The 26367-nt window shown below is 49.6% G+C and overlaps 9 protein-coding genes and 1 non-coding gene across 10 annotated transcripts; 2 read left to right on the top strand and 8 right to left on the bottom strand.

The window, feature by feature from the left end:
- Positions 1-444: 444 nt before the first annotated feature.
- ColSpa_01765 (uncharacterized protein) lies at positions 445-1148 on the bottom strand (the record flags this gene model as incomplete). The annotated part of the gene is made up of 2 exons (XM_049267977.1): positions 445-1044; positions 1077-1148. The coding sequence occupies 2 exons, from the start codon at positions 1146-1148 to the stop codon at positions 445-447; spliced, it is 672 nt and encodes a 223-aa protein (XP_049123934.1).
- A 1643-nt stretch (positions 1149-2791) lies between these two features.
- On the top strand, positions 2792-5321 carry ColSpa_01764 (peptidase S41 family protein ustP; the record flags this gene model as incomplete). Its single annotated transcript, XM_049267976.1, has 3 exons — positions 2792-3080; positions 3137-4152; positions 4395-5321. The coding sequence occupies 3 exons, from the start codon at positions 2792-2794 to the stop codon at positions 5319-5321; spliced, it is 2232 nt and encodes a 743-aa protein (XP_049123933.1).
- Positions 5322-5441: 120 nt separating this feature from the next.
- ColSpa_01763 (uncharacterized protein) lies at positions 5442-7282 on the bottom strand (the record flags this gene model as incomplete). Its single annotated transcript, XM_049267975.1, has 4 exons — positions 5442-5966; positions 6043-6405; positions 6486-6727; positions 6793-7282. The coding sequence occupies 4 exons, from the start codon at positions 7280-7282 to the stop codon at positions 5442-5444; spliced, it is 1620 nt and encodes a 539-aa protein (XP_049123932.1).
- A 592-nt stretch (positions 7283-7874) lies between these two features.
- On the bottom strand, positions 7875-8665 carry ColSpa_01762 (uncharacterized protein; the record flags this gene model as incomplete). Its single annotated transcript, XM_049267974.1, is given in 2 exon segments — positions 7875-7937; positions 7955-8665. 2 exon segments carry the CDS (start codon positions 8663-8665, stop codon positions 7875-7877), a joined length of 774 nt encoding a protein of 257 aa, XP_049123931.1.
- Positions 8666-8916: 251 nt separating this feature from the next.
- Positions 8917-9624, bottom strand: ColSpa_01761 (uncharacterized protein; the record flags this gene model as incomplete). Its single annotated transcript, XM_049267973.1, has 2 exons — positions 8917-8961; positions 9052-9624. 2 exons carry the CDS (start codon positions 9622-9624, stop codon positions 8917-8919), a joined length of 618 nt encoding a protein of 205 aa, XP_049123930.1.
- Positions 9625-10929: 1305 nt separating this feature from the next.
- ColSpa_01760 (putative fructose-bisphosphate aldolase) lies at positions 10930-11894 on the top strand (the record flags this gene model as incomplete). The annotated part of the gene is made up of 3 exons (XM_049267972.1): positions 10930-11024; positions 11073-11452; positions 11503-11894. 3 exons carry the CDS (start codon positions 10930-10932, stop codon positions 11892-11894), a joined length of 867 nt encoding a protein of 288 aa, XP_049123929.1.
- Positions 11895-12164: 270 nt separating this feature from the next.
- Positions 12165-12254, bottom strand: ColSpa_tRNA_051. The gene is given in 2 exon segments: positions 12165-12200; positions 12218-12254. It is a non-coding gene; the product is annotated as a tRNA-Phe (tRNA).
- Positions 12255-12618: 364 nt separating this feature from the next.
- On the bottom strand, positions 12619-13593 carry ColSpa_01759 (2,2-dialkylglycine decarboxylase; the record flags this gene model as incomplete). The annotated part of the gene is made up of 1 exon (XM_049267971.1): positions 12619-13593. The coding sequence occupies one exon, from the start codon at positions 13591-13593 to the stop codon at positions 12619-12621; it is 975 nt and encodes a 324-aa protein (XP_049123928.1).
- A 69-nt stretch (positions 13594-13662) lies between these two features.
- ColSpa_01758 (2,2-dialkylglycine decarboxylase) lies at positions 13663-14010 on the bottom strand (the record flags this gene model as incomplete). The annotated part of the gene is made up of 1 exon (XM_049267970.1): positions 13663-14010. The coding sequence occupies one exon, from the start codon at positions 14008-14010 to the stop codon at positions 13663-13665; it is 348 nt and encodes a 115-aa protein (XP_049123927.1).
- Positions 14011-14980: 970 nt separating this feature from the next.
- Positions 14981-16586, bottom strand: ColSpa_01757 (uncharacterized protein; the record flags this gene model as incomplete). The annotated part of the gene is made up of 5 exons (XM_049267969.1): positions 14981-15637; positions 15693-15857; positions 15910-16297; positions 16393-16436; positions 16494-16586. 5 exons carry the CDS (start codon positions 16584-16586, stop codon positions 14981-14983), a joined length of 1347 nt encoding a protein of 448 aa, XP_049123926.1.
- Between the last annotated feature and the right edge of the window lie 9781 nt (positions 16587-26367).

Here is a 26367-nt window from a genome sequence, read left to right as displayed (position 1 = left end):
CCCGCCCGCGCCTTAATTTGAGCCCGCAACTTGTTGAGAGCTTCATGGTTTCGGAGGTCGACAAGCCGTCTACCGAAAGCGGATTTTGGGGGTTTATCGGGGTTTTTGCTGCCCAATCCCAAGTCTCCGTGCTCAGTTTCCAAGTCCCAGTCAATGAATCGCGCAACCGGCTGCGTGGCTGAATCGATTTCGAGCTCGACATGGTCGAAAGGTTGGACGAAGTCTGCTTCAGTTTCGCTTCGCACTCGCCTCAGACATTAGTCTCATTCGACCCGAGTGTCCCAACTAACACTGGACAACAGGCGCACGATATTCCGTAAATTTTCATCCTATAAGCAAAAACAAAAAGAAAGGAGAGGAAAAGAAGGGAGAAAAAAAGGGGGGAGAAAAGAACAATCCAATGTCGAAGTATGCAGAGGATGTGCTTTGGCGCAGCCATTGTACTTACCAGTTGACGCAGGTTTTGCCTTTGTCTCTGCAGCCTTGGCAGAGGATATGAGCTGGTTTCCATTTCTTCCTCCTGCAACTATCACATCGCCAGTAGACGAAAAGAAACTTTGCCGCATCCTCCTCATCGTCACAAGAATCGCAGTACTGCGCAGTGGGCACATCCTTCAAGCACGATACGCGTGAGGTTATGAGCACCTTGAGTCGCGACTGGTTCGCTAAGATGGCCAACTCGTTCTCAAGAAACAGGTCAACGGCCGGACTGCATCTGTCAAAATCGTCTATGACAAGGAATGCGTGATCGAGCATGCCGAGACGCGATTCCAGCGCGTCTCGTATAAGCTTAATCCGGAATATGTCGCGATGGCCGTGCTTCCTAGCGTCGAGGTAAAGTCGATATTTTGCGACGTACGCTTCGTCCTCGTGCGCCTCGACGTGGCCGACGCACAGTTGGTGGAATATGCTCGTCAGAACGTCTTCCACGAAGGCGGTACCGGCCGTGACCGCATCCTCACGCACAAAAACTGAGGCTACAGCATCCTTCTTCCCAGTGTAGTGGTCTCTGAGCCATTGTGTCACAACTGCGGACAAGGTCGTCTGAATTAAGTAAATCAGTGCATGAATCCCACCAGCATGATGCATCGCCAACCAACGTCTTGGCATCCGAACACCCATGAGATGATCTGGAGGTCCATGACCATTATGCAAACTGCTGCAATAGAGTGAAATCTGGCACAGTTGCCTTAAGAAAAAATGGTGCATACCTTGCCTGATCCTGGTCCCCCGACACAGCGCAACGACCACGTATAGTCATCCCGCTGCCAGCTTCGAAAAATGTCGTTCGCGAACACCCAGTCCCACAATGGGTCCCAAACATCCGCGCCTGTTTCGTACCGTTCGCTCAATGCGGGGTGCATTTCAAACCGCTTCTCGAACAACTCTTTCAACGGCATGCGCTCTTTTTCTTTCTCGGATTCACTCATATTTGGGGTCCTGCAATAAAGGCCTGCTGAAATGGCGCAGTGTCTGTATCTTGGCCCCAAAGAGATGCAGAGTTTAAATCCTCACCTAGACGGCGCACTTCTGACCTTGGCAACGTTGGATAAGTTTGGTCACCGTGCGACCGGAATGTGCGGGTAGTTCTCTTAAGATCGGATTATCGAATTGGCATGAGCTGGAACTATACCATCCACCCTGAAGTCAATGAATGATAAGTGTCCTAAAAAAGCTGCGCTCGTCATCTTTCGCCGATACTACCTTGGCCCCACAAGCGCCAGAAGCACGAAAGAATGTGGCTAACAATGTATGGCTGCCTAGCCAGGCTACTGTGCAAAACCAAAGTGCCTCACCCTCTTTAGGAGAGTCGTAAAATTGGTAGCTGGTAATCTGCTCAATCTGCTGCGGTGAAATGGAGCTAAACATGCAGTGGCAGGGGCAATCAATATAATCGCTGACATGCAGTTCAGCCGCAAATTCTTCCTGCACTAGGCTCTCAATAGAATTGACATGCCTTAACCGCCCAACAAGCCACCCAGCCCTAGAAGCAGGTCCAAGGCGGCCCGAAGTCAGGGAATATGCTGTGTCGCGCAGAAACTCAAGAAGCATAATGATGTAAACAAGGACAAGTAAGGCGAACCTGTAGATGGGATTTGGAAATGCCAGTATCTGCAAGTAATGTGAAAGTTTAAAGGTGACAAATGGAGGAAATGATCCCGAAGAAACATGAATGAAGGATCTGCAGATTAGGTTACATTAGCAGCTATCATGTAGTCTGGAGATGGCCCGAAAGCCTGGTCATCAGGCTCGGTGAATGTACAGTTGCCTGGCGAGAAAACGGGGGCTGAATATCCAATTTTACAATGGAAGCAGTACCCGTCCCTGCAGGCCTTTGCTTACTTTCAGAGGGTTCAGGATATGTGATATTATGTATAAGTCTGGCCTTGCCACAACAGGGAGAGTTTAAACGGTCTCCTAGGTCCTTGTGCATTACTTCATTACTTGAATTATTTGAAATCTCCACGATGTTACCTGGGTTTTACGCCTTGTTGCTGTGCATGTGGCTCGGAGGGGCTGTTGCCAGACCGTCACAGGCGCCGAAGCCCATTTCACGCCGGCAGGACGGATCAGAAGAGTCTGTTCGTTCAGAGAACATATGCGGGGAGATCATCGAGGCTGTGAACGAAGGTGAGGAGAACAGTTCAAAGTCATTGTGGTTTTGATATTGATTGCAACGTGGTTAACAGGATTTCGAATTTTCTATGCATTGGACGCGTATGTTTGTTTAACCAGCGTGCCATTCAACGATGCCGTTGCCCTCCGATTCATTGAATACTACAATACCACAATGCAATTCCAAAGCACCTTAGCATACCTTAAGAACCCTCCCGAGGGATATCAGCAGCCGGCATTTGACCTTATGAAGGGGTTGGACGATCTCAAACTAAATGTCACTTCTAGGGTCTACAAAAATCAATACGATTTCGAGGCTGACCTTCAACACCTTGTCTATTCGATGCACGATGCCCATGTCGACCTATCTTCTGGTATCCTCTCAGCATTCTCCTTCTCGAGTCCCCTTTCTCTTGTCACAGCATCAATAGATGGCAAGGAAGTTCCCAAGGTTTACTTCGAGGGTAATAGATTCCATCGCTAGGGCGGACAGAACGAGACATTAACACAATCATAATAGCCGATGTCCTCGAATATCGAGGTAATGGTACCCAGATCTCGGCAATTTCTCATATCAACGGCGAGCCATCAGTCGAGTTCTTGATCCGTTTCGCAGCTCTTAACTCGGTCGGTATGCTAGAGCCCCATGCAGACTGGAATCAAATCATGGGTGGTCCTGTGCAAGATGTTCAGGGGGCATTCAACATCTTCGCCGGAAGTGCGACGTTTTACCCGGGAGACTCTCTGAATTTCACCTATGAAGACCCAAGCCTCGGTGCTGTGGAAACTTTTTGGCTCGCCATCTATAACAACCCCGAGTTCACTGGGCCCTTGGCGACGGGTGGCGACTTTTATAACTATTTTGTACTTGGCAACCTGCCTGCGTCTTATTATGAAGTGCCAGTGCCGCCGGCGTTTGCGGGTCATGCGATTGCAGACGATGAAGTCATCAACGGCACCACAGATGATGATGGAGAAAATCGCAGCTTTTACGAAGCAAGTCTGCATGCCTTCCCGAGTAATCCCGATGTAGCGCAAGCGGATTTGGACGCTGCCAGCGGGGGCGGCGTCGTGACGGGCTACTTTTACGACGACATCTCAACCGGCGTGCTTAGCATCCCACACTTCGACCAGTACGGATGGGACATTGGTTACTTCAGCGACGCCGTAAGCCAGTTCATCTCCGGTGCACAGAATAAAAGCCTCTCCCACATCGTTATCGACCTATCGCAGAACTATGGTGGCTCTAGCGGCATTGCATTTCTCCTTCTGCGGCAATTGTTCCCGGGTATCGAACCTTTCGCCGGAAGTCGACGGCGCAGCCATGAGCTGGGGAACGTTCTAGGCTCGGCGTCGACGAGAGCATGGCAGGATTTGCCGACAGATACCGATGAGGAGTACGCCGAGAAGTTGAGCCATGTGGCGGACGAATGGGTTATCACCACACGACTGAACGCCGAGACGGGTAGGAACTATAGTTCGTGGGAGGAGTACCAGGGGCCATTGACGTACAACAACGACAATTTCACTCGAGTGGTTCGCAAACCCTTTACCTGAGTTTGTATGGAGGACTATTGGGCTGACTTGATGTTGTAGGAACGCTACGACCTTGCGAACCCATCATTCCATGCGGCAGCTTTCGATGGTTGGCAGTTGAATCGGTATGTTGACAATACTGATGCGGGTAAAATTGCACCTTGGAGCCCCGAGAATGTGGTTATTGTGAGTTGACCTAAGTGCTCATAGTCGGATATTATTGAAGACTGATAAGTCTTTAGCTCACAGATGGTGCTTGTTCTTCGGCCTGCGCCCTCTTTGTCGAGCTGGCCACAACCGAAGCCAAAGCCCGCACCGTAGTTATGGGCGGTGAACCAAAGCCTGGCCCCATGCAAGCGGCAGGCGGAACCCGTGGTGCACTACTTTATTCAAGCGACCTGTTGGACGCGGACTTTGATGGAGCTCGTGAGAAAAACGAGACCGCTGCGACTCGTCTGCCCCTCTTCCACGATAGTGGCATCTTTGTCAACTATGCAGGGTTCAACCTGCGGGATCAAGTTCGCAAAGACGATGTCACAACACCACTACAGTTTCGCTACGCAGCTGCAGACTGCCGGCTCTACTACACCCTCGATAATGTCTACAATATGACGACTCTCTGGAGGGACGTTGCCCGTGCTGCCTTCGAAGACGAGAGTCTCTGCGTTGAGGGGTCGACAGGATACACGTCTCGCAACGGCACGACACCAAAACCACCACCCAAGCCTACTGCCATCCCAGCCCCAGCCCCAGAGCTAGCGACGACATATACTGTCGACACCGATCCGAACACTCAAAACGGACTGTCCGCGGCACAGACCCCGCTCGGCAGACAGTTTGTGCAGGCTCTGTGCAATCCCAAGGTTGAGAACCCTTGTCCAGGCGGTGGTGTGTGTCAGGAATTTCGACTCAGGTGCTCCAACGGCGAGCTTGGGAGCGCGGTGCATGCTTGCATGCCGCAGTGCCAGGTCGGAGAACTAAAATGTGTTAGCTCCAGCCAAGTGTGCAAGAAGAACAGAAATGCAGCAGAGACGAAAGCCAGCACGTTCGGTATCACGCAGAATGTTGCCGCTAATAATGCATTTAAAGGTGGGCAGGTGACTTCTGGGGTCTGCTTGCCAAAGGTCGGGACACCGCAACTGGGATGTGCATTGCCTGGCCAATCATAGTCCTGAAGACCTCAGAAGCCATGAGGAAGATGGGGGGTGCTTTAATCCAATGATCTAATGCTATCATGTTAATATTATCGCGATGTAACTTGGCACCGGCGTTTCTTGAATCTGCAGTCGCTATACTTTCGTCTTGTTACGGTTAACCTCCGGGATGCGATATTCACTCGCCCTCTCCCTCCTCACATTCTGCCAGAAGTCATATCCGCGATCCCTTCGCCTTGTCCTTCTCTCTTCCCTCTCCAACTTGTTGACGCGCCTTTTTTCCCGCTTCTTTCTTGGCACAACCTTCTTGACTCCGGACCCCAAGGCCTCTAAGACTTTTCTTCCACCCTTGTACCCGATCCTGACGAAGCCCTGCACGCGACTACTGAAAGCTGCAACAAGTGCTGTGGCGATGATGAACACGGACAAGGGCAGCGAGACCGCGCCGATGAAGCTGATGGTCGGGAGTTGGTGTTCCCACTCAACCGTGTTCATGCCGAAGAGGCTCGTAAAGAAGGACAGTGGGAGAAAGATGACAGTAAAAGTGGTGAAGATCATAACGGATAGATTTTGAGATGATGCTAGCTCGGTCTGGAGACGGGACCAGCGAACTTCGTCGACTTGAGCTTTGCGTTGAACCATCTCAAGGAGTTTTTCGTACTACCCAAGCGACTTTAGTTAGCATTTCCGGACACAAAATCGACTGGTGAGTTTGCAAGTTAGAAAGATGGCTCACATCAGCCCTAGTTGTATCAACCCGTTTCAGCATCTCCATCGTCTGGCTCTTGTACTCGTCCACCTTGCTTAGCGACTCTTCAAGATACATCTGGCCGTTTCGTGTCAAATGTTTCAGGTCCTCCCCTTCGAAAATGCTCTTCATGTTCCGGACGACAACCTCTTGCGCTTCGAAGAGTCTCTCCAAAGATTTGAGCTCATCCTCCAGATCGCGAAGCTCCATGAGAGCCGAGGTGTTTTCACGGTTCTCGCGTTCAGCTTCCTCTAGCTCTCGCTTGTGGCGCTTCTTGATGGATTCTGGCCGGTTACTGTCCGAGTCCGAATCGGAGCCACCCACGTCCTTGAATGTTTGCATGCGGAAATGCTTTAGCGAGGAAGTCATTCGTTCAGTCTGGTCAATGTCAGTCCGAGAGTATGCAAGAAATGGGACTTGAGAGTACCCACCAGCATGCTGATAGCCTCTTCGAAGATTCTGAAGACCTCCAAGTCTGGATGCGACGCCCGATCGAGTAGAACGGTTATTGCATGCAGTACAATGAACGCTGCAAGGTCTAACGAATTCTCACAGCGCCCTGTCAGGTCTCCGTTGAGCTCGTTGTATACACTGTTTCTGAGGTCCGCTTGCTGAAACAGAGGCCCTTCTTTTGGCTTGGACTCTCTGCGGTTGAAGAATGTTGATAGTGTCGCTGACAACATTAGCACGATCAATTTTGCTGTAATCACATCATACAGCATGGTATAAATGACTGACTCGTATCAATGGCCCATAACCATAGCTGGTCGACCATGAGAACTTTTCCATCCTTTATGACCTCTTCCAAGTCCTCGTCGTCGTCATCTGTATCCGGGGTATCCTCTTCCAGCAAACCCGTACTTGAAGGTGTCAGTTTCTCCGCAGGACTCCATGTCGATCCAACCGTCTGTCTCCTCTGGAGACTCATTTGTTCTCGATCCATCCCGTTTGAAGTGCGGTCCTTCGTCAGCTTGTACAGCATCTGATCATCGTCTCGGGCCCAGGTGTCTCTCAACGAAGGGTAGGCAAACTGGTCCAGAGTACGACGATAGTTGAGGGGCGGGTCGTATCCGATGTACTCCCAGATCATTCGGAGTTCCGCGGAGTCTAGCTCTGCGATTTCACGAGGGACGGGACGAGCGCGCCCATGCTGCATGCGATGCTTGATAAAATTGCGACGGCGAAGAATATCGATGTATGTATCGAAGTGGAGGAAAGGGAGGTACATGTACAGATAGGCCGATGAAGGGCCATTGCCAGGGCTAGTACGACCAGACAGGTTCGGAGATGGATGAGGTGAAGGAGCTGGCTGCGAAGTTAGTCTCTGATAGTCCTCCAGAGTATCTGTCCGAGTCTCACCTGATCCAGGGGGGATAAAATTGCAGGCTGGCTTCACGAAAGACGCTTGGGATTGAGAATGTCTTCCTATGACATGCTTTGAGGTCCAGTTGTCGTTGTTGGAAAGCTTCACGAAGCTTGGGTCATTAGGGTTCGCAAGTACTCCGAGAACATCCTAGACCCTGTTAGCATAGCTATATACAACGGAGCCATTCGAGGACATAACAAATCTGACCTTCACCCACGATGGATTTGTGAATGGCGTATGAATCCACATAAATTTTCTGCCGGTTGGATCAGGCCTCGAGAATCCAGCTGTCAAATCCTCAAGCGCCGATCCTCTTGACAGCCGGTCTTGGCGTCTGGAAAGAGGCTCCGAATGGCTTTTCTCCACACCCATTTTTTCTAACGGTTCCAGACTGACGGCTTTTGGTGATAGCTCCAAGTCGGTGGGGTCTGATCTTGTGCTTTCGGCATTGCTGCTACGACTCGATGGGCGGTTGAATCCAGGCGGAGAGAGGGCTGGCACCTTTAGACTTTGCATCCTTCGGATGGTATTAACGGGCATGGAGTTGGACCCATCGACCATGGAAGGACGGGTGACGAAAATTCCCGGTGAACCCTGACTTTCTGAATCCGAGGTCTTAGGGCGGCTTCCGGAGTCAGATCGACCCCTCCGTATCTTCTGTCCCAGCTCTTGGAAACCAGAGAGAATCCCAAGCCCGTTGCTGCTCTTCTGCGAATCTTCTTTACTTGGATGTGCTGGATCCGGCTCAGAGCGCGGCCGAAGTGCTGTCCTCCTAAGGCGTTCTTCGAGACATCGCTCAGGACCTTTCTCTAAAAACTCTTGGAGATGGAGTTTGGTGAAATAAAGCCGAATCGCAGACTCCATCTCAGCATCCGGGTCTTCGTAAAATCCGATAATTTCAACTTTCACATGCCTCTTCAGATTCAACGGAGTGTGGATGTACTCGGAACTCAGCTCTATCGCCTTCTGCACGGCCGCTGCAAGCTCTTGCAGATAAGTGTTCATAGTCTCCGTGTTTCCCATGCCAAACGAAGCGCAGTTGGCATGCTCGCTGTCCAAAGAGAAGACGCGTTCCTGTCTTACGCCAACCATTGACGACTTTATGGAGGCGATAGGGGCACCAAAGCGGACCTCCTTAGCGAGCCCACGACTGGTAGAACCGGAGCCTGACAGCTGGGAGTCGATGGTCTCGTAGAAGGTCCAAATTCTAAGCTCACTGGCGATAGTGGAGAATTCTTCGTGCATCTTTAGAAGAGGCTTATGGCCCAGTCTGAGATAGTTTGAGATGGAGCGTGGTAGTGGGCGTTGTAGTCTAAGCAGGCGACGGATGCTATCCTCCAAGTTCTTCATTGACAGGTAACTTGAACCCCGATGCGGAGTTGCTGTTTAAAGTTAAGACGACGTGCAAGTCAGGTTGCGCATCGCTCAGGAAGTTGAACTCACCAAAAAATGAAACGCCATGGCAATTGTACATAAAAGGCTTGTATCGCTCATTCCTAGAAGCATTCAAGAGCGCCATCTTGACGACGAGACCACCAACGCTATGAGCGATAAAAAACAAAGGCCGCGAACGTTGCTATAGTTTGGTCAGTATGGGTTTTCGATACGTTAGTTAGATGAGCGGCACTCACGTTGCCATATCGCATGTTCCAGACCTGCTCAATAAGGTCCTCCGCGAGGTCGTCCAAGGTGACTCCTTCAACCAACTCTCGGTGGCGATACAGCAGCACGCGAGCCTCACTGACTTCCTTTCGAATCCCTTGCCTTACCCAAAGATGAGTTGCCATCGGGAGGTGCCGGTTTATCGTTGGCGACAAGATGCTCGCGCCAGCAAGCTCCTTGACCGTAGATGTCGACACATCTCCGAGCCGTCCGAAGTAACCCTCCGGTAGCGGATCGCGGGCCCAAGTCTCGACGGGATCGGCGCCCGGACACGACACGCAAACAATGTCAACCAAGGTCTCGTTGTACCCGCGTCCGTTAACATCGCCGTCAATATGTGCAAAACCGGGAAGGGAATCCGGTTGCGATGAGGAGCTTGGTCGGGGAGGAGACTCAGGACTGTCCACCTGCGTCTCTTCTGAGGGCTGGCCAGGCAGTGACTGGTGCGGATCAACGCGTTCAGGGCTGTCGTTTTGAGCAGCGGCTACTTCATCGAGTACCGCGATCTGAGTCTCGCGCGTCCAGTCTTTGTATGCCGACATTATTCTTCACCATTCCCAAACTTCATATGCGACTGCGATTCCGCGACTGATAGTCACGAAGAGGACGTCCGTTTAAAAAGGCTAGGTTACTGAGAATCGCGCATCGTCTTGTGGTGTTGCCAACGCAGTCATCAATCGGCAGCCTATTTGCCTACGCAGCCACCACTTAGGCGAACCCATGTACGTTTACGTGACCTGCAGCCTGGCTGCAGGTTTATTGCTGACGGTGTGGCCTGTTCATCCCCAGCCCCAATCCTCCCTAGCTTCTGCAGAAAAGCTGCGGACCGAGCCTCCAGAGCCCTCAGCTTAGACTGGGCAGCCTGCAGGAGGATCAGCAACGCTACTTCCTGTTGGTCAGATTCAGCATCACCTGGACTTGCAAGGCCACGAGCACCCGCAGCTGTGAAGAGATGGGTGTGCGTGATTTCCATCCACCTGGGTCGCACTGGCTGGCGATTGCATGGCTTTCTACACGATCCACAAGAGGAAGTAGATGTTCATCAGAGTTGAGCCCATCCCACTTGAGCTTCATCAAAGTGATGTGGTGGTGACGAGTTATCGGGATTCTCTCTAGGAAATTGTTGTGAGGGCCGATGAATAGAACGCAACGACCAGGCATGTTGTCCGCTAAAATCGCGCTGAAGTCAGCTGTGCCGTTTTGCCGAGCTTCTGCAACCCCTGCCGGCTTATGTCAGTCGGGTCTTGCAATCGCTCCCTGGACTGGTGTTCCCTCAAACGAATGATGCAGTATGCTAAAGTTTACTTATTCGCTTGCTTGTGCTGCTGTGAATTTGCTGTTGCTGTATGAGTGTGCTTTCGGTTGTCGCGCGTCGGTGGTTTTGCGCTGGCACTGATCTTCCCAACGTCCAGGCTGTGGACAATTGCAGCCCAGGTCGAGTTGCCACTCTTGGTCACTCTCGGGACATCGCAGATCCGAAAAGCGAAGAACTGTAAGTAGTAGCCATGAGAGTAGAGGCAGAGTGGTTTTACCAGTGAACAACTGGGTAGGTGGAGGTCGTTGATGAAGGGAAGCAAACCGCAGCTGATGACTTCGTCTCGAGGGAGGAAACATGAACCTCGTCTCGAGGTATGTACGTACTCCCCATCTCCCCCACTCAGGTGGCACTGTCTTCGGACGCGGGGTTCTTAGCGATGAGTCGCGGGGCAGGTGGTGCAGCGACAGCTTCACGATGACAAAAGGCTACTGATAAAACGCCCTTGCCCATGCGCTTCGGGGCCCGACTCCTCGTAGTCCTCCTCTCTGTTATATAGTTAATTACTCGGTTCTTCCGTTAAGCTTCTGTGATGGCAACCTGGTCCGAGAAGAAGTTACAGAACCGCAGCTTGCAAATTCTCCAAGCTGCAACTGAGGGTAAATATGGAGTTCTTGCGGCTGTGGCGTAAGTGGTGAAAGAACTGGACGCTGCACACGGCTAACATTATGCCAGATATAACATTGAGCATCTCACCGCTCTCGTGAGAGCAGCAGAAGCAAAAAAGTCACCAATGCTCATTCTCTTGTTTCCCTCGACCGTCAAGCAGCTCCCAACTTTGCCATGGGCTGTCGCTGCAGCCATCAAGTCAGCCAAGGTGCCCCTTGCGCTGCATCTTGACCATGCTCAAGATGAGGAGCAAATTCGGGAAATTGCAGCGACTCTGCCTTTTGACTCCATCATGGTAGACATGAGCCACTATGACCACGAAGACAACCTTGCCAAGACCAAGGTGCTCACCAGGGTCTGCCACGATCATGGTATTGCCGTTGAGGCCGAGAGCGGTCGTATCAATGGTGGCGAGGACGGTATCGCAGATACTGGAGATTTGGAAGGTGAGACATGTGAACCTCGATAAAATGTTTCATGACCTAACACAACTCAGCCCTTTTCACAAGCCCGGAGGAGGTTGAGGACTTCATTGACGCTGAGATCGATCTCTTGGCACCTAGCATCGGCAACATCCATGGTGACTACGGTCCCAAGGGTCCTGAGCTCGACTTCGATCGGCTGGCAAACATCAATAAACAAATCAACAAACGCGTCCTGATGGCGCTGCACGGTACCAACGACTTCAGCGCTGACATTCTGAAACAATGCATCAACAATGGTGCAATCAAACTGAATGTGAACAAGCTCCTGCTCGAGGTCTGGAACATCCACCTAAAAGAGAATGCCAGCAAGCCGTTGTCACAGTTGATGGAGGACGGCATGAACATTCTTCAGCAGGAGGTTGAGCGATGGATCGACATCTGCGGTAGTGCTGGAAGAGCGTGAGGGCCGCTGGAAGAGCCTGCCGTCAGACAACCCAACGGAAAAGAAAAGAAATAGGACACTGAGGTGCATTATGTGTATGTATTGAAGTCGTTTAAGGAGGGAATTATATCAACTCCTGTAATGCTCACGAAAGTCGGCACCCGTTGCGACGTGGATGTAGCAATTTCTAGTGGGTGCATGCACGCCCAGCAAGTTCCATAGCGCGCCAAAGCCACTCTAAACTTGAATAACCCAAAAAGAAAATTCGCACAAAGATCAAAAGATATACCTTGCGGCCAGTGTGGATTGAACACACGACCTTCAGATTAAGTGGATGAAGTTAACTTCAGTCTGACGCTCTCCCAACTGAGCTATGTCCGCCGCTGGCAATGGAAATAAGATTCTCATTTCCAGTCTATGTTGCTATGGATAGGGCTACAAACCCTCTGGGCCGGAACGGGCCTCCGAGGCCCGCCTCCCCATGAATGATCCACCACTTCCTGGCATCGCAGCGAGAGCAGAGTGGACTGGACAAAATGATGATGAAACATATATTGACAAACCCAAATTGAACAGTCGCTGGCTTCGAGGGCCCCCGGTATCAGTCTGTCACCTACGTAGACCGAAAGCGGAACATATGAGAAATTTGGGAAATAGGACTTTCCAGGTTGATCATCCCACTTCTTTTGTCATAACAAAAGCCTGCAACTCAGATGTCTTTTGGCATATGCAACTCTCCTAATCTTTACGCGACAGGAATGGCTTTTTCGCGCTGCGCCAAAACGTAGCTAAAGGCTTCATCCAGTATTCTCAGTCCCACCTCGATCTCATCTGCGGTCACCGTAACCGGAGGCGCCAGCCGGAACACGCCACCCATGCCCGGCAAGTTGACCACGTTGCAGGACAGTCCCAAAGTCATCGCTCGGTCAGAAACAGCCTGACCAAGGTCTGGCCCAGGCGCCTTTGTCATGGCGTCAGAGATTATCTCGATGCCTTGCAAAAGACCACGTCCACGGACGTCACCAATGCACCAGTACTTCTCCTGGAGCTTTAGCAGACCAGCACGAAGCTGCTCGCCACGCTCAGTAGCCTTTCGACAGACATTGTCGCGCACGACGATTTCAAGCACTTTGTTGCCGACGGCTGCAGTGAGCGGGTCGTTGAGATGCGTCGTGAGCCAAAGGAATCCGGCATCTTTACATCCCTGTGCGACTTCGGCAGTGGTGCTAACAGAAGCCAGGGGCAAGCCGCAACCAAGAGTCTTTGACAAGGCGAGAATATCGGGGACGATGTCATCGTGCTCGAAGGCAAACATGTGACCAGTGCGTCCAACCCCCGTTTGCGCCTCATCGAGAATGAGAAGCATACCACGCTTCTTGCACTCCTCGCTGAGACGCTTGAGATAACCTTTGGGGAGATCGAGAATTCCGCCGGTAGAGAGAATAGGCTCCATAATGAAGGCGGCTAGAGATCCGACGCTCTGTCTGTCAATCATGGCCCAGCCGAAATCCATCTCTGTCTCCCAATCGTAGGAGCCATCAGGCTTCCGGAAGACTGAGCGATAGGCGTACGGCGCGGGGAAGGCAAGTTGGCCGGGCATTGCGGGGCCGCCATTCTTTCGGCCGGCGGAGTAGGTTGCGGACCCGGAACCCTGGGTGAGACCGTGGTAGCTTGCTGACATAGCCACGATTTCGAACTTGCCAGTATGGAGCTTGGCCATCTTTATTGCCGCTTCAGTTGTCTCAGAGCCAGTGTTCAAGAAGAATGACTACACGGACCAGGTTAGTGGCTATCCTATTCGACAGGGCGTGAGGTGATGACCTGCCTTTTCAAGAGGAGCAGGAAGAAGCTTGCCTAATCTCTCTGCGAGATCTGCAACTGGCTGGGTGATCATGTTGCTCAGCAGATGATCCAGCTCAGCAACATATTTCTGAACGACCTCAACGATTTCTGGATGCGAGTGGCCCAGAAGAGAGCTCATCTGTCCGGACGTAAAGTCCAAGATCTGGCGACCCTCTGCATCGTAGAGTTTCGTGCCTTTTGCCCTCGTGATAATGATCGGGGAGTAGGGGACACCCGTAGACATCAGGTACTTGTCGGTCTTCGCCCAGAATGCGACGTTGTTGTCAGAGGCCATGCTTATCAACAGTCAACACAAAGCTTGACAGTCTATATGTCGGATTTAGAACTCAAATGTGATTAGGTAAATATCTAGAAAGCTAGCTTTCCCAAAGAACTATTTATGTAGATGCGATAATGACCTCGATGCCTTTTCCGCGGATAGCGGGCCTGGGTGGGCTTTGTTCCCCGAGGCCAAGACGTTTCCCGCGGGCCAACACCAACCAAGTGGATACACGCTCCGCGGGGAGGAACATGGTTATTCATTGCTTAAAAAGGAATTTAATGCATAATCTTCGGTCTTTAATACGGCGCAATCTGTTCTAACCACTTGCGGTGAAATCACTACACCTTAGCTGGCTGCGGTCAATCGTAGCAGCTTCGATTTTCAATTTACAGAGTTCATCAACATTAGAAATGCTAAGCTGTTACTTTCAAAGAACCCAATAGAGACCAGACTTAATCGTACATGTATTTCCTAATATTTGATTTCGTTCATCTTCAGCCCAGTGTCCCCTAGAGATGGCATGGGCCCGAGAAGGGGCCCGAATTCTTGAAAGCGATCCTTATTCTTCACGGCGTTTTGAGCGTCAACGGCTTCTTAGTTGCCTTTGTAATACCGTGGTTAATCCTGACTCGTCAAATAATATCCATAGATAGTCCTTCTGGGTAGGGTTGCAGATAATTATCCCGACGATAGCTAATTAGTGACTAAGTGTAACCACTATTCCTGCAGGAAGCGGACGGCGAGTTTCCGTGTCGAGACAACAGAGCCACAATCATGTGACATATTCTGTCTGCGCCATCCCCTTCTGAAAGTTCAACCATTTTTGGTCCACTTGAACAACATACGAATCGAATACCAAGTTTAGCAATCGCTAAGTAAATAGAAAAATATGTCGAATCCAATGCCGGGTTACTAGTAATCTGTATTTCCTTTTTGGACCTCTTTTAACTACAAATTCCAAATCTTTTTGCCACTCCTCGCTTCAAGCACTAGGAACAACGAGCTGGTCAACATCTGGACCCCAGCCTTTCGATCTCGAGAAGGTAACGTTGTTCTCGCCCTGTTTCAGATCGACATGAACAGCACTGCTACCAGTGGTAGAGAGATGAGAGGTGGATAGAAAAGCCACAGACTGCTCCGCACCGTTGACTGAGACCGCAGCATGACGGGAGGCGGTGTCACCATTCTTATGGTTGACAATCAGCGTGAAACGATCAGCCTGAGCAACGCTAAAGATGAACGTGGCGCGACCATCAATATCACCGCCCAGATATCCTGCGGCGGAGGATCCGCTGCACTGAGAGCAGTCGACAATGCGAGCACCGTTGGATAGGTCAGCTGTTTCGCCTTCAATTTCGGTCGTGACCGTTGATTCAGACCAGCTACCAGCCTTGACATCCACGTTCCAGGAGTCATGCCAGTCAAGCGTCACGATGGTGCCCTCAATCTGTAGAGGAAGCCAGATGTAAGTACTTGCGGCAAGATTCGTCGAATGCCATCTGTCGCCCATGTAGACAGCCTTGTCGGTGCCCAATGGAAGAACGAAGCTGACTTGACTGCTGTAGGTCTTGGAACCGACGGGTGCAAATTCAGTCCAATTAGACCAGGGGCCCGAAAGAGATGTGGCGTAGCTGTAAACCTATAGATCAGTTGATTAATTGGGATTCTCGCGAACACAGACGCTGAGTCCTTACGTTATCATTAGGGTTCCAGCCTGTGAGGTGCGAGCCAAAGATGAAATATGTGCCATCGCGCTTGATAAGGGCGGGCGACTCGGCAAAGTACTCCCAGCCGAAAGTTACCACATCAACATCGAGATAATCATCCGTAAGTTTGATGATACGGGTTCCGTACTCGCGCTGGCGTGCTGTTAGTACCCAAAAACCACCGCCAGAATAGACCACTGCTTACATCCTCACTCAGTAGATAACCAGCACCATCATCGTCCTTGAAGATACCAATGTCCCGGCTTTGAAAATCAAAGGGGCGGAAGCTTCGGATGTACTCGTACTCTCCGCAGACAGTGTCGCCTGTTGCTACGCCGACACGTGCATCCTTATAGTCTTGAGAGTCGACGTGGAGATGGAGGACATATTTGCCGGTGGCATCATTCTTGGTGACCTTGGGCCGTTCGATGATACGATTGGGGCCAAGATCACCGGCTTCCTCGGTGCGGGTAAGAAGGCGTCCTTCAAAGCTCCATTCGACTAAGTTGGTCGACGAGTAGCAGTTGACTGCTTGGAACAATGCGCCGTCGGTTTTTTCCTCCCCGATCATGTAGTAGACACCATTCTCCTCACTGGTTGAAGTCAGTAGGTGTTCAAGTCTAAAGAACGCTTGCACTCCTGCGCTTTCTTCACCAATGCAATGAAGACGTTGAGATTGTTAGCTTACATGATGCCGGCTCCGTGCGCCTGGACATGTTCTCCAGTGTTTGTCTACAGATTATTTTGTCAGGGCAAAACTGTCTAGGCATCTGACGATCCATCACTAACAGCTGTCCAAGTTGCTCCAGGAACAACGCTCAGAGCAGCGTTGACGCTACCCAAGGAGAGAGAAGTGGCCAAAGCAAGAGATGAGGCACGCATGGCGACTGTGGATCTTGGCAAGTTGATCAAACCAGTGTTGTTGAGAGACTCGTCGATTGAGTCCCTAGGCTAAGTGTTGCTTTTAAGTCAGACGACTTGTAAAGCTCGTACATGTTCCCATTACTCAATAGCACCGTCTTGGCAACATGCTCCTCAGCACACATTACGTAGATGACCAGCATCTTCAAGTCCTCTGGTTGCTGCGCGTATAAGACTGTTGCCTCGGGTCAGTATCTAGCGAAACACATAGGGGTATTAAGTCAGGTAGCGTAGTATCCGCGTTGTGAGATTCGGCTACGTTTCCGGCCAAAAAAGATGAATGGGGATCTCGGAGCCGAGGATAGCGTTGTTCCCGAGGGTGCTGATGCCACCTTGGCGGTGACAACTTCCCCAAGAACCCCACCTTGAATGCAAGAAAACCTGCTGATCCTAGAGTTGAAGCGATCTTACAGGACAGTGATCGGCAGGCACATACCTACGCCCCGATTGAGGGGAAGAGCGACTGCCAGTCACGCGTAAATCTGCATCAGGCTTCAGAGGAAGTGGACAGATGGCTCTCAAAGTCACATGTTTGGGGCATGAAAAAGAGAGGGTCGGGTTGCAATTAGACCAGAGGCCCGCATTGGCCCAGAAGACATACTAGTCGTTTTTGTTGCTGTTCAAATCGGAGTTGTTGATGAAGTGAATGACTGTCGACTATACTGACATCGACAGATTGTATGTTCACTTCCAACAAAGTCAGTTCTTCTGACCTTTGGAGTGCTAGAACATCTCATTGATAATCACTATGTAAGGCGGAGCGCCAGTGCTGGTGGCTCAATGTAGTAGAAGTGTATTAGCTGCAAGGAGAGCACTTTGACATTTTAAGCTTACAATGGCTGACGATCAACTGGCGCATTAGTGCATAGACTTTAGCTAGATCATGTATTACGCTGATCCACCTCAATGTTTTAACCACATTTACTAGTCTATGCTTCAATGATCCGACCTGTAAGCCACGCAAAGTTTCCAGCGAGCCTACTTATCAATAGACATTGCTCTATCACAAATGTCCAAAAACTCCCCACTTTGCCGTGTTCAACAGCGCCCAGGTAGTTGGTTGATTAATAGGTTGATGGAATGTCAGTGTGCGAAATACACTGAGTGATGTTAATTATTCATCCTTCTTAGCCAATTTTGGTCGTCACCGGCGAGAGGCTTGCTGCAATGGTTAGCAAATCCTACATTATCAAGAGAGCTTTAGGATCAGAGAGAAAACCAATGACGACTTATTTTCTTAATAAGCAGATTTCCAAAACGTCTTGTGTCCTATACTGTAAGAGTCCTTCGTCACTTCTACGGGGCATGTCACCGATTTATGCATGTGATGTCATGTGACACTCCTTCGGGCGCAATGATAGAATATCTGTGACATTGGTTGGAACAATAACACATATTGTTGGAATAACAGCACCAGCTGGTTGTACGACACGCACGACTCAGGGACACACATCATGGCAGAGGGCACAGACTGGATATTCGGCCCTCGGTTATCCATTGAGGGGATCAAAAGTATATTCATGCCGAACTGACTCAGGGACGTACGAGATCATATATCTCGTGTACGAAAGCCAAGTCTTGTAGTTAGGAAGATAATCACGGAAAATATATCTTTGGTTCACCCTAACTTTAACCCGAGTACGATCGTACAAACGGGTTCTCTCAGGAAGAGAGAATCCATTCAACACTGATCAGTGGTTGCTTGGCAATCCGTGCGATTGCTTTGTGCAATCACAGATTAGCAAGAGTGAAGAGACAAGACTTAGGCTTTACGGCCGGGCTACCGGGTAGTCTTGCACTTCGTGCGAGGCGAGAAATCCTCAGGGATACCTAAGGGGTCACACTAGAAAGTCTCTTGTGCTAAGAAGCCTTAATCCTACCTATTGTCGCCTGCTAAGCTGAACCGGGTAGATAGGATAAAGACGACTTTTGCTTTACTATCGTACAAGACAGATTCCCGTTGTCGCCTGCTAAGCTAAACCAGACAAGAATCTTTATTATACCGTACATAGAGTACAAAGTGTGCGCCACGGCACCAAACAAACCAATTTTGACGTCGTACGATACGAAACGACTACCGAACACAACATGGCTTCCCAAGAGGATCCAGAAGACAATCGTCAAAGCCAATATGACAATATTGATGGATACCTGCCAACGTACAAAGAAATAAGTGCAAGGAGCGAAGTCCCACTGCACACGTAGAAGAAGACTGTGAATCCTAGACGCTGGGGAAATCCAGTCGATATTACACAGGCACCGTCCGAAGAAGAGATGACTACGTACATTGCGTACATCAACATGGAAATGCTTCATCTTAGGCAATCAAAGGAAAACCTGACAATATCACTGTACGAAGATTTTAACGAATAGTCTACCTTCCAATAGGAAAAGGTCTATCGTGCGTTCAGGGCAGAGTTCATACGACTTATTGAGCTAAAGGGATTCCGATTACCGCCAATAAGAAATGTGAATCAACAGCTAGTTGAATTCATCAAGGAGATTGGGAGGAAGTTTGATGAGCAAGAAGAACAGCTTTCTACTCGTACAGCACTTACACCAAGTCATACGATTACAACAACTCAAACACCTGTTCGAAACCCTGAATCAACTTTACCCCAAAACACAGCTGAACCGACAACAGAGCCAATCGAGCCCCCGTACGATACACAGACAACCCAAACATCAATTGTACGAGAGCAGTCACAATCAGCTTCAGGAAACATGCCTCCTGGAACAAGATTCACACAGGAGGTTGAGAGTTTTCCACAAATCCAGGGTCGTACAACACCTTTACATCAAGGAGACAGCATCTATGACCTACCACCAAGACGAATAATCCAGAATGGATTGTGCGAGCCAACTACAATTTCAATCTTCCAAAAGGGATGGAGAAAGGACAGGAATTATACGGGCAAGCCGTACGATATCCTGTACGACAAGGCAAAGGTCTTTATCAGTTTTTGTCAACGCCTCAGGATCACTGAAGACCAATACTATGCAGTGTTTCCTGATATCTTGGCTGATCGTGCGGAAGAGTTTTATCTCCATCACATTGGACCAACAAGGAGATGGGACGAGATGTACAACATGTTAGAAATGCACTTTAACACTAACATCAACCACACTCTCTATTGGACAGATTGGACAAGTCTATCCTTCGCACGAGTCAGACAAGACAATCCAGACAAGAATCTGATGGACGTATTAGAGATACTCTTAGACAAGATACCCCTCGTACAACGGGCACTTGGCCCAGGTTTTCAGGGGGAGATTATGCTTCGTACGCAAGTCACCCAAGCGTGCAGAGGTGTACCAGAGCTAGAAACTGCTCTAAGCAATCTTAAAGCACATCACACGTGCGAGCAATTCTTTTCTAGCCTAAGAGCATCACTACAAGTCGCTTTAGACAGGAAGTCTATGTCGCACGACATCAACTTTGTGGATAGAAGATACTCTAACAACAAGAGTTACCCACGACCATCGTACAATAGACCGTCAGACAACAGAGGATCTTCTCGACAACCTTGGAAAGGTCAACCTTCATCACGACCTAGGTTTAATCGTGCAATATCTAAGAAAAGATGTTTTGTGTGCAAAAAGGAGGGTTGTTGGTCTACGAATCATTCGGACGAAGAACGTAATCGTGCGAAAGACCAATACCTTCAGGCATGCGGTATACTTGAACAAGAACCACAGAGAGATTTTGCCTCGTACCTTCTTGACTTTGAAGGAGAAAACCCAGTGGACGAATCGTGCGATGAGGAGGGAGAATTTACAGGAGATGAAGAGACATCAGCTTTCCTAATGTCTTCTTCATTCTTCCATCGCACGACAGGGGAGGATATCTTTTCATTACCAAAGACGTCAGAGGCCTGTCAATTCTTGTTGCACGATCCTTATATCTCATCGTACCAAGGGGAACTATGGGATACAGGAGCAGCGAAGTTCTCTACTGTAGGGAAACCTCAAGTCCTTGCATACCTACGGGAGAACCCTCGTACGGCAATATCCTGGGGACCAGGATCAGCAAACGTACGATTCGGGGCAAGTGACTCAATCACATCGGTTGGCACTATGGAAATGGAGAATCAGCTTGGAAAGGTTACGTATCACATCCTTGATGCTCCTACTCCGTTCCTGTTTTCATTGTACGATGCAGACAGGTTAGGTGCATATTTCAACAACGTCGATAACGTGATTGTACGGCAGGATGGAAAACCTATCCCAGTCGTACGGAAATGGGGTCACCCATTCTTCAACCTTAGTCGCACAGAGGCCAGCATGTTCTTCACAGAAGGACAACTCCGAAGGCTTCACAGACGATTTGGACATCCTCGTACGGACCGTCTTTACCACCTCCTGAAGAAGGCTGGGCATCACAACATTGACATCAACATTCTAGAAAAGGTCCAGAAGTTTTGTCATCATTGTCAATCGCACGACTCAGCACCGAAGAGGTTTAAGTTCACACTTAAAGACGAAAGCTACTTCAACTATGAGATAGTTGTGGATGTCGTACGACTAAGAGACAAGAACGCCTTACACGTTATCGACACAGAGACAAGCTTCCAAGGAGCCACCTTCCTGAAGTCCTTATCTGCACGAGATACGTGGAATGCACTTTGCAAGTGCTGGATCAGCACGTACGTTGGTCCACCAGACCATATCGTACATGACCCAGGTACAAACTTCGCATCAGCAGAATTCAGGAACTATGCCGACATCATGGGCATATCGTGCGAAGAAATGCCAGTAGAAGCCCACTGGGCAGTAGGCAAGATAGAAAGAGCTCACGCTCCTCTGAGGCGTGCGTACGATATCTTGTATGCTGAGCTTGGGCACAACACGGACGAGGAAACCATCCTCCAGATGGCTGTGAAGGCATTGAACGACACAGCTGGTCCGCACGGCATCGTACCTACACTACTTGTCTTTGGTACATATCCAAGGATTAACAAGGACTCACCTCCATCGCCCGAAATCACCCAAAGGGCAGAAGCAATCCAGAAGGCAATGAAAATGCTTCAGAGCATTCGTGCAGAAGTAGAGATCAATCGTGCGATCAACACCAGAAATGGCCCTAACCTCCAGAGCATACTATCACTACCGATCCAGAGTGAGGTTCTAGTATGGAGAGAAAACAAGGGATGGACTGGACCGTACGAAGTCCAGGCTATAGAAGGCCATACGGTGACAGTCAAGATGGTCAATGGTCCTACACAGTTTCGTGCGACACATGTCAAACCATACCATCAAGACACAGCACAGTCAGATTCAGATATCGCACGACCTATTCCTCAGAAACAGCCAAACAAGAGAGGAAGACCAAAGAAAGGCCAGAGAAGGGCTGTACGACAATCACCACGTACCAATCAAGCATTTCTATCTCAGAAAGAAAAAGACCACAAGGAGTTAGCAGAAAAGTTACGGCTTGATAATGTGATTACAACACCAGGTGCTCCGTACAAAGAATCAGACCAAACAGAGATAAACAACCTTATTAACCAGGGAGTCTTCACCTTTGTACCGTACAATCCAAAAGAGCATGACCACCTCCGTATCTACAAGACACGGATGGTACGAGAGATCAAGAACTTGTCATCTAAGCCGTACGAGAAGTCAAGACTCGTCGTACAAGGGTATGGGGACTGGGAAAAAGAAGAACTCTTAACCCAGGCACCTACTATCCAACGGATGAGCCAAAGGCTCATACTTGCGATTGGACCTACCCTTGTGCGAGACTACAAATGCAAAGGGGAACTCAGAGACATAACTCAGGCATATACACAGTCGGACGATCGTCTAACCAGGACAATTATCGCACGACTACCCAAGGAGTTAGAAGACAAATACCCTAAGAACACACTTCTCCATATCTTGAAACCACTATACGGCCTAGCAGAGTCAGGCCTATACTGGTACAAAACCTATTCTGAGCATCACAAGAAAGATCTGAAGATGACAGAGTCAACGTACGATCCATGCTTGCTGTATACAACAGAAGGACCGGATACCTTCGGGATTACAGCTATGCAGACAGACGATACACTTAGCTTTGCTACACCTGCCTTCTCCCAGAGAGAAGAAGAAGAGCTGAGAAGGAAAGGACTTCGTGCGAAACCAAAGACCACCTTATCGCCCAACAGTGAAATTGACTTTAATGGGGGAAGGATTCAATCGCACGATGACCACATTACCTTTACTCAAAAAGGCCAGGCAAAGCACCTGAAACTCGTTGATCCTGATGCGCACGATGCACATCAGCAGTATGTTTCCCAAAGGGCAAGAGGAGCATACCTCGCATCTATCTGTCAACCAGAGGCATCGTACGACCTGTCAACTGCAGCCCAAACTAAGGAGCCTGATAAGAAGGATATTGAAACTTTGAATGTACGACTTCAGTGGCAAATCGATAACCCTACACGAGGTCTTACATATATCCCTCTTGATCTCCATCGTGCGAAGATGTACATCTTTACGGATGGATCATTTGCAAACAACTCAGATCTATCGTCACAACTTGGATTTGTTATCGTACTAGCTGAGGAAACAGCTCGCACGACAACAGACTTCCAGATCAAAGGAAACATTATACACTGGAGTTCAACAAAGTGCAAGAGAGTCACACGAAGCGTACTTGCAAGCGAGTTGTACGGGATGACCACAGGATTTGATAGTGGGATATCCCTTAGTACGACACTTACCAAGATCCTTCGTATATTACAACTCCCAAGGATTCCAGTTATCATCTGTTCAGACTCACGATCTCTATATGAGTGCCTCGTACGACTAGGCACAACAGATGAAAAGAGGCTTATAATTGATATTATGAGTCTACGTGAGTCGTACGAAAAGAAAAAGATCTCAGAAGTGAGATGGATTGATGGGAAAGATAACCCTGCCAACGCCTTCACCAAGAAATCACCAAACTCAGCACTTGGACAATTGATTACAACAAACACATTAAGGATTCGAATCGAGGCGTACATTGAAAGATTAGGAGAAAACACTTGACAATTAATTCGTACAACCTCACCGCCATACGTTACCAACTATCTGAAAACGAAGTGTAACCTCAAGAAGGTATCTGATATACCTGACCACTACCAATGCCGATCTCAATGTCGGATCGTACCTCCACCATATCCACAACCTTCCCAAATTACCATATCGTGCAATCCATCTGATTGTCGTACGAGATTTCAGGGAAGAGAAGTTGTGCGATTACTCCTTGTCGATAACCATGGGGCTAGCAGAAGTGCCAAGGAAGCGACCGCCCTTGCCGACGTTCTTGCCAAGCTTGCTGCCAGGCGTACGAGGCTCACGAGCATTAGTGACGTTGGGAGCCTTGTAGTTGCTGGGGCCGCCGTTATCATCATCATCATCATCGCCCGGGTTGTCGGACGAATCAACATCTCGACCGCGGTGGGTGCAGCGAGCGCCGTGCGACTGCTAGACGCACTCGGCGCAGGCGCCACCCTGAAAGGTGGGAATGCGGGTGCACTGGCGGAAGCGCGGGGAGTCAGTAGTCGCGCATTTATTGCCACAGGCAATGGCCGCACGACCACGAGACTGAACCAAGACCGCAAGGAAGTAGCCCTGGCGGCGGATGATGCTGGCAACAAACTGCTGGACAGAAGTGTTGCTAGTGACGCGGATCTCGATATCGCGCGACGGCATGTTGATGATGAGACGCTCCTCATCCTGCAGTCAAGGTTAACGTACGAAGACAAGGTAAGGACAAAAGTAACGTACATTGATGGCCAGAGCCAACAGAAGAGCGCGATTGTTGGCGTTGCCAGTCGGAAGACGAAGCCAACGACCACCGGACGCATCGGTATGCATACCGATGTTGCCGAAGATCGAACCACCGGGGGCAGCGAGAGACATGATGGATTGATCGTGCGAGGTGCTATTGATGAATCAGTAAGAGGAAACGTACGAGAGGAAATCCTACGTACAAGTAGTTGTTGTTGGAGTTGATTGAGGAAGAAGGGGAAGATCGTCGTTGATCGATTGTATGGGAAAGCGACGCGTGCGAAGGGTGAAGAAGAAAAGAAAAAGAGAAAAAGAAAAACAAGTGAGAAGGGTTTTAAATAGCTAAGGTTGCCGTACGAAGGAAGGAAGGTACGTCAACAGCAGGAGCAGAAGTGAAGTCAACGAGGAAGGAAGGAACTTCACCAACACGTGACTTGCCTGCTCAACCAGGCAAGAAGGGAATGGACAGTTGCCTGGAGTTTTGATATTGGTGATTTATCGTACAACGCAAGTGGCCTAACCCACAGGATTGTACGATGAGGTTATTGATGTCACAATCAGCGCAACCTGATTGGACACCGCAGGGAGTCGTGCAGTCACAAAAGAAAAAGTTGTGAGTGTTGGAATAACAGCACCAGCTGGTTGTACGACACGCACGACTCAGGGACACACATCATGGCAGAGGGCACAGACTGGATATTCGGCCCTCGGTTATCCATTGAGGGGATCAAAAGTATATTCATGCCGAACTGACTCAGGGACGTACGAGATCATATATCTCGTGTACGAAAGCCAAGTCTTGTAGTTAGGAAGATAATCACGGAAAATATATCTTTGGTTCACCCTAACTTTAACCCGAGTACGATCGTACAAACGGGTTCTCTCAGGAAGAGAGAATCCATTCAACACATATCAATTTCATAGAAAGACTTCAAGTCACCAAACAAAGTGTTATAACTCTTTCGCGATGATGTAGGAGTAGATCGCGGTGGTAGAGGCTAGTTCGTTTGTAGAAGCTTATAACGAAGGTTCGACGCGGCGATGAGATAGGAATGATCAAAATAAGCCCAAAGAAATTGCTAGTCTATTCTGTGGCATTGGTTGCAAGTCGAAGATATACTTTGTCAGTAACATCACGGAGCACATTATGCTACGTGCCTGATTCCGAAACGTTGACTAGAGCTAGGGTGCCGAAGACACGGTGTCTGGTGGGCCTCGTTGAGGACCGTCTCAATTTGAAAAGCCGAATACGGCTTCTACCCAGACTGCAAGGTGATGAGATCGGCCACTTTTGGTTGTTGGGCCCGATTGAGTATCGCCCGCGCACCGCCTCCTTCACGGTGCATGGCTGGGATCCCTAGTAGCTGAATCGCCGAGGTTGTAGGTCGTAATACTTTACAGCACGTCATAAATCCACCGACCTATCCGATTATCATCGACCACCCGCAGCTATGCAAACCTGTCTTTTTGTCATGACTTCTTGGCAGAATGTTATTTGAACCAACGTCAAGTTATCGGGGTGCCGGATGGACGGCGTGGGGCCTTTCCGCGGGGCCGGGAGAGCTTAGATTGATCCGAGTCAAAACCAAGAAGTGACGCAAGAAAGAGGGCCCCGGGATTCCGCCAGATAGACCCTATTCTTCCCTTGTGTTCCGTAGGAAGGCATATAATAGGCTGGTGATGTTGCTACTCGATTCGGCCATGCCTCGGCATGCCTCATCGTCCGAACCACTTATAACCGCATTGACTGGTTGGAAAGGTTTTCCCAACCGCTTGGGTTGTCCAGTGTGTCCATGGAGAGGGTAGCTTTGGAGCCTCATGAGTCTAGAAGAGACACTTATGATGTGTCTCAACGTAAGTTGCAAGGTGTATTGGGGCAAGCTGTCGTCCATGTGCCCAATCGTATCCCTCGAAGTGATCAAGGCTCTAATCTTCTACAAGGGTAAAGATCAAATGGCAGCCCGAATGATGCAGCCCATAC

Source organism: Colletotrichum spaethianum, assembly GCF_022836535.1.
Source record: "Colletotrichum spaethianum MAFF 239500 DNA, contig03, whole genome shotgun sequence".
Taxonomy (NCBI): Eukaryota; Fungi; Ascomycota; class Sordariomycetes; order Glomerellales; family Glomerellaceae; genus Colletotrichum; species Colletotrichum spaethianum.
This window is presented reverse-complemented; position numbering and strand designations above follow the sequence as displayed.